Source organism: Cetorhinus maximus, chromosome 2 (assembly GCF_964194155.1).
Source record: "Cetorhinus maximus chromosome 2, sCetMax3.hap1.1, whole genome shotgun sequence".
Lineage (NCBI taxonomy): Eukaryota > Metazoa > Chordata > Chondrichthyes > Lamniformes > Cetorhinidae > Cetorhinus > Cetorhinus maximus.
In genome coordinates, this window is record NC_135880.1 from 164,014,901 (window position 1) to 164,030,922 (window position 16,022).

Consider the following 16,022-nt stretch of genomic DNA (forward strand, 5'->3'; position numbering starts at 1 on the left):
CCCCAATGTAAGGTGCTGTCTGGTGATTCCGTGATCTCTAACTTCTCATGATCCTCATTTCCTCGAACGTGGGTTCTGTTCTCCCCAGCCCTTCACTTGGTGATTAACGCAAGAGCGATCCTTTTCTTCAGTTTGGCATAGCAGTACCTGTGGTGAGATCTCTCTCCCTAACTCTTTTGGTCTGACTGACTCTGACTATCTGTGAGTCTGTAGCAGTAAGGCCCAGTTGCCTTTTACTTTGTGTCCAGGTATTAAAGCTCGCACCAGGCTTCGAATAAGTTTCAATTTGTGTTTCTGTTTCCATAATAAGCAGGTCACATGGAGTTTGTCTTTAGGCAGATTAATACAACTTCACACCACCCCCACCAGGGCATTCTGTTTTTCCTTGAAGTAAAAGAGACAGTTTTAAACATAACTGTCTAATAAAGTCTAGTGGTCATAACAGGATTTTAGGAAATCATTTGACAAATCATCACATAAAAGGTTACTTAACAATATTGAATCTTGTGGAATAAGATGTTCAAGCAGTTTCAGCTTGGTGAAAAAAACTATTGGCTTAAGGACAGAAAACAGCGAATTGTGCTAAATGGGTGTTTTTCAGATTAGGCAGTTGTGCGACAAGTGCTGGTCATCACATTTCAGGAAGGATGCGAGGGCCTTTGGTGCAGAGGAGATTTACCAGAATGGTTCCAGGGTTGAGGGAATTCAGCTACAAGGTTAGGTTGGAGAAGTTGAGGTTGTTTTCCTTGGAGCAAAGGAGATTGAGGGGAGATCTGATAGAGTTGTACGGGATCGTGCCAGGTTTAGATAAGGTAGACCAAGAAAAAGCTGTTCTCGTTAACTGGTGGTACAAAGATTAGGGGACACAGAGATACAGGGAAGATGTGAGGAAGAAATTTTTTACACAAAGAGTGATAATGACCTGGAACATGCTGCCTACAAGGGTAGTGGAAGTGGAGATGATGAATGATTTCAAAGGGAAGTTGGATGGGGACTTGAGGGAAATAAACTTGCAGGGCTAAGGGGATAGAGCGGGGGGATTGGACTGATTGGATTACTTTACAGAGAGCTGGAATTGGCTCAATTGCCCGAGTGGCCTCTTCCTGCATCGTAATGACTATATGATTAAATCAAAAAGTGGTCTTTGTTATAACAAAAACGCCAGATGGTTTTACTGACATGGAAACTGTTGCTTGGGGGAAGGAGTCCCTCACGCTGGTGAAATTACTGATTGGTTGTAGCCTAACAGGCTTCGCAACAAAAAGAGGGTTGTTAGCTTCTGGAACTCTCTTCCCCGGAAAGCAGTGGAAGCAGGGCCATTAAATTTATTCAAGGCTGAGGTAGGTAGATTTTTTGATACACAAGGGAGTCAAGTGTTATTGGGTGGCGTGGGGGGTGCCAGACAGGAAGGTGGAGCTGAGACGACAACCAGATCAGCCATAATCTTATTGAATGGTGGAGCAGGTCAGAAGGGCCGAATGGCCTACTCCTGGTCCTGAGTCCGATATTCCTATTATCTCGTGTCCCATTCTATGTGGGTACAGCAGATCTACATTTCTTAACCCCTGTACTGTAAACTAGCAATACCAAAATGCTGCTGGTGCCAAACTGACATGATAACTTTTCCAGTGGTGGGATGTGTTGGGGTTAGAGGGCTCTCCGTTGATGGAAGAATAGCATGTTAAATGTTACCCTGGGTTTGGGGGTTCAGTTGGCTGAAAAAAACAGAGTTCCGGATTCATTTCAACAAAAGTACGGCCAACATTTCTTTTTCTGTGCAATTTCCACTTCCAAAATGGATGCTGTGCCCTAGTAGACAGGATGAAATAGGCAATCGACGTGTTTTAATGTTTCTTCTCAAGACCGAGGATACAACGTAGGATGTGGTAGATAGACAGACAACAAAGTGATAAAAATAAAGATGAGGTAATAAAGAATCAAGGAATAATCGGGAAGAATAGTGGATCAGATGAGCCAAAGTAGTTCCTTTATTAATTATTTAATATTAGTGTTTGAGTTTGTATGCGGTTACTATGACAGCAATGAAGCTACCCTATGAAATTGGAGTAACTATGTTAGTGTTTCAGTACCAGTTTGTGATCTGAAAAATTAATTAATGTTTGGCTCAGGGAAAATAGACTTTCCCTGCACCTGCTGATAGATTAAATCTGATAGCATTTTGGAGGAAGATTTTTCAAAATTATTATTTGTTCTTAGGCTGTGACACTGCCAAAGCTACATTTATTGACCATTTTGCCTCGCTGTGAGAAGATGGTGCTATACCTTCTTGAAGTGATTGTTTGTACAGCTGAGTGATTTGCTAGGCCACCTCAAGGCATTAATAACCAACCACACTGTGTGGAGTAATCTCACATGTAGGCCAGGGCAGCTAGGGGTGAAATGGTTCTCTAGTCTTAACAACATCAGTGAACTAGTTGAGTTGTAAGCAACAGTCCAACACTTCTCATATTATTTTCTGGCACTAGCCCATGGTTTTGTTACACATCCAGTGGTGGGGAGATTCTGAACTCAGAAAATTCCCAGCTCTGCAAACCCAGTCTGGAGAAAGTGCCCCGATTCTTCAGATTTTCTCCCAGGGGAGCGGGGGCACTGACCCCGGATAGAGTTCAGAGGCAGCCACAAGGGCTGCTGGGTGCCAAGGCAGGCTGGTTAAAAGGCCCGCCTTGGTGCTCTGCAACATCGTCCCAGTTGCCACAAAAGGCGTAAAACCAAAAGCAGCCCTTACCCCTCACCCCCACACATTTCCCATGCCAATTCATGCCACCCATGTCCCCCAACCACTCATACCCTCCATGCCAACCTATGCCCCCTTATCCCCATGGCCCCACTTACCCAGCATGCCAACCCATGCTCCCCACTCTACCCCATGGCCCTTTGTAACCCTTATACCAACTTAGTGCCAACCCATGCCCTGGCACCCTTTTCCCTTATACATTCCATACCAACTCACACAGTATCCACCATGGGCAGACCTCGAGCCATGGTGAGATGAAATAAAATAAAGTTGGCTTCACTGTATTTAGAAAAGCACTGATTGATAGCATTTAAATCCCTTCAAGTACTTAATCCCTTATAAAAGCAAACACTTGTATTCATTGAAGACAGCTAATCTCTTTACAACCACTCGAAGCTGCCAATCAAACTGTGAACTTCCAGGCCCACCACTGTGATAACGATAGATCATGGAAGCAAGCAGGCAGTACTAAACCTGTAATATTGCTGAAAAAAGACCCATGTCAAAGCTTTTCATCTTGCACTCATCAGGACATTTGGAAGGATACCAGATGTAAAGGGAACAACAATTTATACTTTGTGAGAAGAGAGTACTACACATTGTGCCTATTTCAACTGAACAGAATAGGCGACAGCGACTCTCTGATTCATTCCCCAGGGCAATGCCTTTACCGATCAGAGTCAACCTGCCTGGTTTGAATTTAAACAAAACTTGAAAGTTAACTATCAGTTATCAGTTAACTGGTGCATTCTCTATGGCAACACCTCTACCAATCAGAGTCCATTTGCCAACCAATCAGCACTCTCTTCTCACGAAGAATAAATTGTTGTTCCCTTTATATTTGATATTCTTGCGAATGTCCTGATGAGTACAAGGTGAAAAGCTCTGACATGTGTCTTTTTTCAGCGATGCTCAAGATCTGTACTACCAAATGACTAACCCTATAACAATACCCCTCAGGCATACATCAACAAACGGTAAAATAGTAAGCACCTTTTTTTTTCAACTGTGGGCTGCATGGCTTTTTATTTAAAGGGCATGGGGATTTAAATGACTTGACAGCTTGACAGTTTCAGGAACTTATACATTTTTTTATGCACTTCATGTCCCTTCTCTTAACAATTCCAAAGGGACACCTGGCCTCTCCTATAGGGCACCTGACCACTCCCAAAGGAGTGCCATACTTCTCCAAAAGGATACCTCAAATGTCTAAAGCCCATGAGTTGTGATTTGGAAATCCTAGTGATGAATATTGGACCTATTTGAAGGCAGCTGCACTTTTATGCGTGCAGCTGCCTCCTTGAACCACGGATGTGTAAAGGGCAACCCTCCCCTTTCCCTCAACTCTCCCACCCCCATTGGGTGCTGGATTTAGGGAGGGGACTTTCAGAATTGGGGCTCCATGCTATTTATGCTAAGGCATGGAGCCCTTCTGCCATTACGAAAATTCAGGCCTCCATGTTTGAACATCCCCAGTCACGTTTCTGCCCTTTGCTAGAACACTGTAAAGGTTCATCAAAGTCACAAATGACAGCTGATGTGATGGTGACCATGATGAGTTATCCTGGCCTGCAGCCTTTAACAAGCCTCATCCTATGCTTCTACTCTGTTGTCCAGCTGGGTGGGACTGCCCTCACCCAGTTCCACTCCATCTATTCACTCGTAGCCAGAGAATCCCCTGGAATGGCTTCTATTTGCCTTCGTGTTCTGCTACCTTAGGATTCCCGTAAGGATCTATCCTGGTCTGAGTCTAAACCAGACTATTGCCAACCTCACTGTCCTATTTGGCCCTGAGCTGAACGTTCAGTCCCATATCCTCTCCATTACCAGGACCGCCCACTTTCACCACCTTAACATCACCCTGCTCTGCTGTGTCTGTTGCTGAAACCCTTGTCCTAGCCTCTACATTCAGCTATTCCAGTGCTTTCCTGACTGCCCTCCACCTCATCAATCAACCTCCCTACATTCGCTCTCAGTGCAGCAACACCTCAGTTATAAAATTCTCATGGTGGTCAGCTAGGACCATGTAGCTCGGCAGACAAACCGACATCACGCCGAGGGATCAGATCCGCTTCAGTGTTGGCATGGCAATTTTAAACCTCTGTCTAAAGACCAGTTTCATGTCTCTTTGTGTGTCACGGAACGAGGGGGAGATTACAACCTAAACTTTGGTTCTCCAGATGTTCAAATCCCTCCATGTTCATGTCTCTCCTGTTCTTTACATCCTCCTACAGTCCTCCAGAGCTCTGCACTTCTCCAATTCTGGTCTCTTGCATAACCCCAATTTGCTTTGCTTCACCATTGGTGGCTGTCTCTTCTCTGGAATTCCCTCCACCTCCCCATCTCTTTACCTTTCTTTCCTCCTTTAATTTGCTTCTTAAAACTTAACTTTTCAACCAGCTTTTGGTCACGTCTCCTACTATTTGTCTGATTAATGCTGCTGCAAAACATCTTGGGACATTTTACTATGTTGAAGGTGCTATATAATTGTAAGGTTTGGGTTCTCCACCCACTGTCTTGGTGAGAAGATTTTGTTACGCGAAGATCCTATGCGTTGCTTTGTAAAAAAAAAATCTTGTATATGCACAATTTGGTTAAATATATTTACTAGAGTTAAAAGTAGGCGAACAAGTAAAGCTTGACAAATTTCAAATGTCTGCATATTTTCAGTCTGGAAAATGTTGAAAATGGGCTTCATTTGTTCAACAATCTTTTTACTGAAGGTTGACAAGTATAAAGATAACCTGGCTGCCATAATGATCACCTATCCGTCCACCTATGGTGTGTTTGAGGAGAACATTAGTGATGTGTGTGAGCTAATCCACAATAATGGAGGACAAGTTTACCTGGATGGAGCAAACATGAATGCACAGGTAAGAAATCTTACTTAACAGCGTCTGCCATGTGCTTGACTGGTGCACACCGACTAGCTATAGCTACCTGTGCCTGGGAAATTGCTGGCTGACTTGGCATTAGTACATTGGAGGTGCCAGAGAAGTAGTGTTATGTGTCTTAAATAGGGCATTTTCTTTCACAAACTTTGAGTACTCATGTACAGTTTGGCTATGGGAGCAAAAGTAAAATTGCTATTTTCATGTAAAGTTGGTATTGTGAAAATTGAAGATTAAAGAGAGATGTTTTGTGCCAGGATTCCTTTTTTTCCCCTTTATTCTTTTATGGAATGTGGGAGTCGCTGGGAAGGCCAGCATTTGTTGCCCATCCCCATTTGCCCTTGAACTGAGTGGCTTGCTAGGCCATTTCAGAGGGCAGTTAAAAGTCAACCACATTGCTGTGGGTCTGGAGTCACGTGTGGGTTGGATCAGGTAAAGGTGGCAGATTTCCTTCCCTAAAGGGCATTAGTGAAATGTTAGTGATAGTTTCATGGTCTCCATTACTGAGATGAGCTTTCAATTTCAGATTTTATGAACTGAATTTAAATTCCGCCAGCTGCCATGGTGAGATTTGAAGTCATGCCCCCAGAGCATTAGCCTGGGCCTCTGGATTACTAGCCCAGTGAATTTACCACTACGCTGCCATCTCCCCCTAAAAGGGAAAATGGCAAAATGACATTTCACAAAATTGTACACATTCCTGGCATGTGTCATGGAGAATCCAGGCTAGGGACTTGCAATGTCCAATGCTGGGATCTCAGAAGTGGAAAATTTACCTCCAACATATTTTCTTCTTCCCTTTACGCAACTTTCTGATATACACAATTTCTGCCAGAACAGTGGCTGAGTCTAGGCTAGAGAAGTGTCCACATCGATGTTTCCTCCCTGAGATTGTGCAGTCTGTAATAATATTAGTGAAAATTGGCATTCAGTTTCACTGCTTCACCATAGGCGTCCAGTACTCTTCTGTTGGATCAGGAGGACTGCTGTTTCTTTCTATCCTTCTGCTAGTCATCATAAAACCGTTTACTTTTCAAATTGGCACTTTTCAATTTAATTTTCAATTGGTAACTGCACATTTGGCACCATACCAGCATTGAGGATCCAGCGTAAGCCTGTGGATTTCTCTGATATTAGCAGCTTAGGTCCAGATTTTCACGTGGGCTCGGGAAAACATGACTTGCGCACTTTTGCACCTTCCAAAATGGACACCCAACCCATGTATGACTTTGTCTGGAATTTTTGTCTTTTCACATGGGACAGGTTTGTGATGCATTTTGCAAGCCACGATGGAGTGGGTGAGGGGTGCCAGTTAGAAGTCCCGCCTCAGTTCTCCAACACATTGGCCCAGTTCCCAATATCATTTAAAGGCCCCCTAAACCTCACCCTTTCACCCCCATGCACCCTCAGATCACCCATGCCACCTCAGATTGCCCATGCCACCACCATGGCCTCTAACTGTCCTCCAAACCCCATGCTGCCCCATGTGTCCTCAGACCTCCCTTGCTATCGCCACATGTCCTCCATAGCCACTCACCCAATATCCTCTATGTACAGCCCTCCGGATTCATGCAATAGCAATGGGAATTATTTGAAAATCATTGGAAAAAAATTAAACCTCTAGAAATCTAATGAAATCGTCAATTCAAACGCAGCTTTCATTGATACTGGAAAAAAAACAGTCCAGTGCAAAAAATGTAACCCTTTAAGTGCCTATTAGGTTTGTAAACAAAGAAGAAACCACATCAAAGGCATATTCTGTTATTACAGTCTCTTAAAAGTTCCAGTCATTCTTGGATCAGTAGACCGCCTGCTGAGCTGAAGCCATTTCAGCTTTTAAACCCCAGACAAGCATTCATAATAGCTACAGCTGTCATAAAAGCTTCCAGCCACACTGCCTGAAACTGACAAAACAGAACAGTGCCCTATTTCCATCTCAAGGCAAGTGCCTGTCAATCAATGGCAGGCAGTAGGCGCAGAGATTTTTTTTCAACTTTCAAAAGCCATGTTATTTTTAATAGCCAGAGTGCTCAGTTGATTTAAATCACAGCATAAAACATGTTAACAGAGGTTGAGAGGACTTTTTTAAAACATTTTTAATGCATTATGGCACTTTTGACAATTGGAAAAGTACTGTAATGCATGAGAACAATTACACAATGCTGTTTAATGTAAGGGTCAACTTACCTTTGCAGGACAGATCCCTAAGGTGAATCACTGCATTAAAAACATATCTATATTACAATGCAGCTTCAAAAAGTGACATTTGAAGGTGTCAAAACATTTTACACTTGCACTTCAGAATGTTCCTAACTCCCCCTCAGCAGGCTTTCCCCAGTGGTCATGAGCTCTCCCAAGAATTTGCACATTTTAAGGGCTTCCAAAACCACTCTAGCACAGGAAAATAGTGTACGGGAGAAAATACAATTTTCCCGTGGCCCTTACAATGGGGACCCCGGCCTTAGCAGAGGTGCGTGTGCATTTTGCACCCAAGGCCAACCCGACCCAAAAGACCACAGGAAAATGGGGTTGGGAAGGCGAAGGAAATTTTTTTTCCAGCAAAAAAAACATGAAGTTCAGCCTTTTGCGATCCAATTTGCAACTTCACTGAGAAATGAAAATCCAGCCCTTGGTGTCTTTAGAGAGACTACCTGAAAGGGTGGTTTTTGCACGTCTGATGCTGCAGACCTTTCACATGAGTAGTTTTAAACTTGGGCTGCACTGCCTTTTTAAATTGCTCATGATACAGAAGGGCTAGACCGACTAGCCAGATCTTTTCTGCCATTCGAGATTCAATTGACCGTCAGACACTGCTGAAGACAGACCCTGACACGGTCGTGGGCACACCCACATGAAGCTCTACTTTTCCTAATTCAGCAGCTTTGTAAACAAGTAGCATAATTACAGTTGCCCATTGCAGCACTTAATGCAGTGTAACTGGGGTATACAATGCCAGGCAAGTTGCTGGATGAAGCTTTCTAATATGGAAGAGTGAAGATTGATGATGGAATTACATGTATCCATGGCGCTTTTAAATTACACTTAACCTACTGAAAGTACGCCGCTTAACAGCAAAATTTTAAAAATAATCTGTGGGACTGAGTGTTGGCATCGTGTGTTGAAGCGCCATTCTCATGTTGGTTTGTGCCCATGATTTCATGTTCACAGGGTTTGCGATCTCAGGTGCTGTTTCCTGGTAAGGTGCCAACTGGAAGCCAAGCGCTTCTCCATAAAGTGGGACTGGTGGGGTGGGGGGGTGAAATGTGGCGAGCCCAGATACCTCCAGGTCTGTCAGTGTACCTCCTGGACCTCGGTGGATGCAGGCTTTCCCAGATGATGAACCTGGTTAAAAAGTGGATAGTAGGCATTCACCAAGCAACTGCCCAAAGGATGGGACCACCCCCCACTAAATTAAGCTTGAGACCTGAGCTGGTATGTCAAGAGTCACTTATCCACTGGTAATTTTACCTTTTTCCATTCCTGCTCCATGCCATAAAGATATTGTTGTTGACTGTTCTAATATTATGGTACATTTTACCCTAATGGTGCAATCTTTCAGGTGGGCCTATGTCGTCCTGGTGACTATGGATCTGACGTGTCTCACTTAAACCTGCATAAAACTTTCTGTATTCCTCATGGAGGAGGTGGACCTGGAATGGGACCGATTGGAGTGTAGGTTTAAATAGTCTTATTTGCTTACAGTGCTGACTTAAGATGCTGATCTTTTTTAGAGCATGAAGGGATTTAAGTTAAAAATGACCGTGACTTTTTAAACATGCTGCTGTACCAATCTCATGTATATCTCTTGATGTTTTATGACAACTACATATTCCCCTCTGCTACTCAATAGGGCATTTTTGATCTTGTGACTGTTTTCTCTCTCTATTGATACCATTGAGAACACAAAATGTTGTGTACTAAAGCCTAGGTGAAGAAATGAGACAAATATATTCTGCCATTTGAACAACCCTTGAACACTTCACTGAATGAAGATGTACCAGTACATATTGAAGCATTAGATTTGGGTCAGGAGTTTGCTGCCGCCTGTTACACCTTCTAAACTTGATACAATACATTGAATATTATTTTGAACTGAGGAGCCAAACCATGTCCACCAAGTTTAGGCTGACAGTCGCCATGCTAACCGACTGGTAGTAAATGGTATTGAGAGCAGACCAAAAAGCAAGCGGGCTAATTTGGGCAGCTCCTGAATTCAGACATGAGGAGGTGATGCAGGATTAAACTGCACCCATTCAAAGTGATGCAGGCAGCATGCAAACTTTGTGCTGCCTGCTAATTTGTAATGTTTCTGGCGGGTAGCCCAATGCTGAACACTCTGTTGACTGGCTGCATACCCCAGCAGGGGTGCAAACTAGCAGTAATTAAAGTCATCCTGCACCTCTGATGAAGTGCATTCTAGTTGTAGCAGGAGTTGCAAGTTGTGGAAGAGGAGTTAAAGAGCAGGAAGAACCTTGAAAAATGGCATAACAGGCCAGAGTGTGTGCCCCAAGGTTCTCCTATTCACCCGCATTCTCTTTGAAACTTCTTCACCCAAAGAGTGGTAAAAATGTGGAACTCGCTACCACAGGGAGTACAGTTGCATTAAAGGGGATATTAGACGAGCATACAAGGGAGAAGGGAATCAAGGGTTATGATGGTAGATTTAGATGAGAAAAGAACGGAGGAGATCGAGTGGAGCATAAACCCCAGCATGGACTGGTTGGGCCGAATGGCCTGTTTCGGTGCTATGCTTTGTGATGCAGCGTTGGAGGACCCAGTGTAGGAGGCGCGCTGGAAGTCTCTCAGGGGGTCAGGAGATATGAAGAAGGCAGCAAGAGCAGGTAGCTGTTGCACTCTATGCCGGGTGTCTAGTCCTGAGGACCTCGATACAGTGCCGCAAGAGGTTTAATGACCTCACATGAGTAATCAAGGTCAGTGACTGCATCTTCACATGTCAGATCCTAGAAACTGCACCACTAACCTCACACGCTGCTCTATTCACCATATCCCCATCACTCACTTACCACTAATCTCTATCAACTACAACTCAGACCTCACATTCATAGCCTCACCTCACCGTCACACACTTAGCATTGCTCATTACTGCAAGCCATACACACACACACACATCTCAGAGCTTGCACACAATGCCAGCTATTCAACATGGCAGGCATATCACCCAAACACATTGCATCGCACTCACTGGCACATTCCCCTTGGTGGCCCATAACTGAAGGGAGCAGGACCAAACTGACCAGGGATAGGCACACTGCACACGCTCCCTCGCATGGAAAGACAGGACTGGCAATGATTGGTGTGACGGAGGCCTTAGCCAGCAGCAAGGGTGAAACCAATGAACATGCTGGTATCTTTTCCTATCTAATCCACCATGAGATGTCATCAGTTGCCCACTTAAGGGCCTCAGCTGGGAAAAGGGAGGGCGGGCCAGCCTAGGCCTCCCCCATCACACCATAAAATTGCAGACTCCAGGCGGGCCCTGAGAATGCCATCCAGGGAATGGCTCACTCAAATCTCACCGGCGAGGGAGCGTAAAATTCTGCCCAATGTGCAAGATGTGAAATGGAAATTGGAACCTGCATCTGCTCCATTCCCACCAGGCAGTTTAGGTTAAAAATGAAGCTTATATGCAGCCTGTAGCTGCACAAAATAAAAACTTAACACACATTGGCATTATAGAAAAGTGCTTCCATTGACTACTACTAATGATCCAGAATTATTATATTATTAGATGAGATCTGCAGTGTGAAAATCTCAGCCTCAACTCTACTGTCCTTGCAACGGTAATGTCTCCAAAGGAGGTCTTCCCTATGTGGTAGTCGCAGTTCTGCAGTGCACTTTAACCAAAGTGGTCAAATCTCTCTCTAAACTGGATAAAACCAGTTTTGGAAGCCACCCTCCCAAATGAGCAGTGGGTTCAGGGAATGAAGAAGCTGCTCTGACCAAACCTTTACACTCACTACTAACATTGAGACAGGGTTTCAGAAGCAGCTGAAGACTGGCGCACTGGCACAACCTTCGTAGGCTTGACATCGAGATATGACTCTGTCTTGAAGGCCAACCACTGAAGTTTTCAAAGCCTCAATATTCTTCTGCTTATCAACAACCTAATGAATAACTGTAAGTTCCACGTTTAGCTTGGCGACGAAACCAGCCGAGCACAGACTCTTAGCAATGGTCTGTCGGGGTTGGGGGGGGTGAAGTTCAATGTTTGCACTGGCTTTTTACATCATCTAAACATCAGACATGCCCTGCACCTGGAAGTTCATCCGTTTCTATGACAACATTGATGATGTAGACATCTATGCTACAGGACTCAGGTAGAACTCTCACCACCTACTGAAATGCTACCTCAGGACCTGTTGTCTTCATCCCAATCCAGAGAGGACAGTTGTGTTAATGTTCCACCTGCACAACATCGCCACCAGGAATGAACTCATGACCCCACCCCCTGCCAAAATACCTGGGTCTCACCTATCAGTCTCTCCTCATCAGTAATGGAAAAAAAGTAAAAAGATTGTGGACGTGCAATTAAATGTCACCATGTGGACGGTGTCAGGGATGGTTAAGTCCACTCCACCTGGGTGGCTCCCAGTGCTGTCCCAAGTTGCCCTGCCTGCCATTCACCACTATGCCATCATGTTGCACGAGATGGAAGAAATCATGGGCAACACCAACCTTCCCATTCATGAAGATTTGAAAAAGCCACCTGGAAAGCCCCGGAATTCATGTCAGCTGCCCTGGAAAACAGCAGCTAACATTCTTGCAGCTGATATCAACCCACAATCCAGATGGACAGGCTTGTGGGCCCATGCAACTTATAAGACCAACTCCTCCTCAGTGAGGAACAGCAGAGGTCCCTGGCTTCAACCTCCTTCAAAGGCAGTGGACAGCTGTCAATTGAATCCGTAAGGGGCACAGACAGTGCAATCAACAGTACCCTAAGACGGGGGATGCCGTAGTGTGATTGTGGTCATGGGTCCCAGACCATGGAACACATCACATCAACCCACCCACTCAGATCTATTGTGGAAGGCATCTCATTTCCCCACTCAGCATCTTAGGGGCAATCAAATGGATAGACAAACTAGACATCCCATGATAAGTTTTTCTTGCATACAAAAGTAGTCATACAGTGCTTTTAAAATTATGTTTGAATCAAGTTAATTATTGTAGCTTTTTTTGTAGAATTTATCGATACTTTGCAAAAACAAAATTCCAGCAGCTCAGCTGATGAAGTTGATTCATCTAAAAATGAGGCGTTTCTTTGCTGAGTGAGCTGGTCTCAGACAGTGTGGCTGCAGGGCCTCAGCAACTTGGTTTAGGAATAAGACGAATGAGACTAGGTTCACGCTTCTGTTTGCTTTCCTGGAACTGCCCATTTGTGGATGTTAAGTCACGGCAGAATTTGGCTTGGAAGCGATCGTCCCCAAAATAGGGGGCCTATTGCACTAGGAAATCATCAAGAAGGGAAGTCAGCTGCTGGGAATTACATTATTGTGCTAATTTTTTCAAAAGCAAGGGCGGAATTTTCCATTCTGGAGGCTGTCTGGTGGCGGGCGGAAAAGTTGGCATGATTCCCGCTGGGCAGCAGGAGCTGAAAATTCCACCCTACCTTTTATTTTCTTGTAAGATTTTTGAGAAAAAGTTAAGTATCTATGGTGAAGTATGTTAAAAATGTGACAATTAGAAGCTCTTATTCTGAAGAGCTATCTATTTCTGAAACTTAGGATCAAACTTGCCAATCACATCAAGCATCAAGTAACTCTTTTTTTTCTTGAATGTATTTTTAGGAAGAAGCACCTTGCTCCCTACTTACCCAGTCATCCAGTGATCCCTCCAGTGTCTGATACTGACGCTCGTCCTTTGGGCACAATCAGTGCTGCTCCTTGGGGCTCCAGTGCGATTCTACCAATTTCCCTAGCCTATATTAAGGTATAGTGCCGTTCTGCATGTTTACCGCATATAATTCTTTGTCAGCTTTCTCATTAGTACAGGAAATGTGTGTAAATGTGTGCACCTGCTTCTCATGTTTATTTTTTATTTGTCTGCAATGCTCAGATTCTCATTTTAAGCCGATTGGCAGCTTGCTCCCTCTCACTCCCCCACCTCCTCCCCCACCAAATGCCCCAGCTCACTTCCTCTTTCCTTATCTGAGGTACCATTTTTTTGTTAGGACACAGTTCAGTGGAAACCAACTGTCCTCCAAATCCTTCCTCAAGTTGCTGGTCTAAAAGTTAGTGTCGGTGGGCTGTTGAACCACGAAGGCTGTCACAGTCAAACCCAACTCTATATTAATCCAATGTTCACACCAGCACAGATAGAGCAGTGGTAATGCGGAGTAGGAATCTTGACCGGACATTGGGATCAAGAATAGTGAGAGGTCACCTGTATCAGCATAGATCGGAAATCAAATCTTTATGACTTAGTACTTCACTGGAAAGTGCATTTATCCACTCAGCCCCTTAGAGTGGCTCACTCATAACTCTCAGAGTTGCTGATAGTGCCTGCCAAGTAGGACTGAGAACTGAACTTCGGACTGAGATGTGAGCTTCGGACTGAACCAAGCTTCAAACTATCCTAAGATAAAAGCAAAATACTGCGGATGCTGGAAAACTGAAACAAAAACAGAAAATAGCTGGAAAAACTCAGCAGGTCTGACAGCATCTGTGGAGAGAGAAAAAAACAAAGTTAACGTTTCGAGTCCTTATGACCCTTCTTCAGAGCAGTCAAACTATCCTGGACAGGCAGGACCCAAAAGCTTGTTTAAGAATATTATTCCCTTTTTATTGTGTCCAGATGCATTTGATTGTTTAAAAAAGAGTGGACATAGACGTTGAGGAAAACAATGTTGGCCACACAAGTACTTGGCATACGGAGCAATCTGGGCCCAGCCTTAATTATCCTGCAGTTAGCCAAAAGATGACTTATCAGGAAATAGTTAGCAGTATGATGGAGCTTTGTAATGCTTTGTGCATCTATAAGACCCTGTTACAAAGTCATACACTATATGCATCTTAAGTTATTCAGTCTCTTGAAATTCAAAGATGTGACATTTATGAACCCACCTGAGAGTTTTAATCTGAGCCAGCACAACTTTGAGAATTTTAATTAGCATGTGAAGGTGGATTAATATTATAGTTCTGCTTGAATCTTCGTCTATTATTAGGCAGTCTGGTTTACGGGAAGAGCAGGTATAATGGGCTGACTGGCAGTTTTAAGTTCCATGTAGAGCACCAGTATATAGTGCCAGACTGATGGGCTGTAGGTTTGACTAAGTATCTAGCATATCTTCCTCTCTAATTTGCTCCCAATCCACCATCGTAACCCCACCAGAAATCTGGCTGCAGCCCCGTTTATATATATTATATAAGGATTCTGTTGCACTTCTAATGGTGGAGCGGCAGCTGCTTCGAGGAAATTCCTAGCCAATGTTTTTCTTCTTTACTCTTGTTAAACACAAAGGAATGGTTTACTCAATCATGCAGTTTGTACTATGAACCCACAGATTCAATGTAAACTGAGTGTTATAAATTTCCTGAGATTTTATAGTCCAGTTATTGCTGGATTTCATACTTTGTACTATTGAGTTTGTATCCTGGTACCTGTTTTCTTGTAGAAGCGATATTTGAGAAAAAAAAACCTGATTAGAAGAATTAAAACCGCTGAGGTTTTCAGTCAACTGTTCTTTATCTTTAAAACAAGGCTGAAAGGTAGAATGCATGCAATTACTGCAGTTTGAGCCAAAATCTTGTGACATTGGCTGAATTTAGCCAAATGAATTGGGGTGACCTACAGGAATGGGGCATAATCCTAAAAGGTGGCGGCTAATGCACAACAAACATGTCTAATGCTATGTCACAGTAAAAACTACACTATATACATGGTTGTAATTTCATGAGATGGTTAGAATGACTTCGAAATACGGAGGGTTTTTTTAGGGCGATTGGGAAAGAAATGATCAATTAGTGTTGAAAGTCTATTGGTGATTAACTCACCTCCTGATGCATCCAAAGCCTGTCCACCATCTACAAGGCACAAGGAGGTGTCAGCTGTGGCTCAGTTCATAGCACCCTCGCCTTTGAATCAGAGGGTTGTGGGTTCATGTCCCACTCCCGGAAACCAAGAACTGTGATTGTACTCAAAAGAGTTGCAATCTGTGACTGTTGATAACTCGAAAAGAGTATCTACAAGGCATAAGTCAGGATTGTGTTGGAATACTCTCCACTTGCCTGGATGAGTGCAGCTCCAACAACACTCAAGAAGTTTGACACCGCCCAAGACAAAGCAGCCCACTTGATTGGCACCCTCATTCTCCCTCCACAAACATTCACTCCCTCCACCGCCGATGCACAGTG

General features: G+C 43.9%; 1 protein-coding gene across 1 annotated transcript in view; it reads left to right on the forward strand.

Annotated features, from left to right (window-relative positions):
- gldc (glycine dehydrogenase (decarboxylating)) overlaps positions 1–16,022 on the forward strand; it is a 180,250-nt gene that overhangs the window by 116,239 nt on the left and 47,989 nt on the right. Inside the window, exons 18-20 of the mRNA XM_078570563.1 lie at positions 5,479–5,628; positions 9,206–9,318; positions 13,458–13,599. Coding sequence (XP_078426689.1) covers positions 5,479–5,628; positions 9,206–9,318; positions 13,458–13,599 — 405 coding nt within the window. The remainder of the gene's footprint in view (positions 1–5,478; positions 5,629–9,205; positions 9,319–13,457; positions 13,600–16,022) is intronic.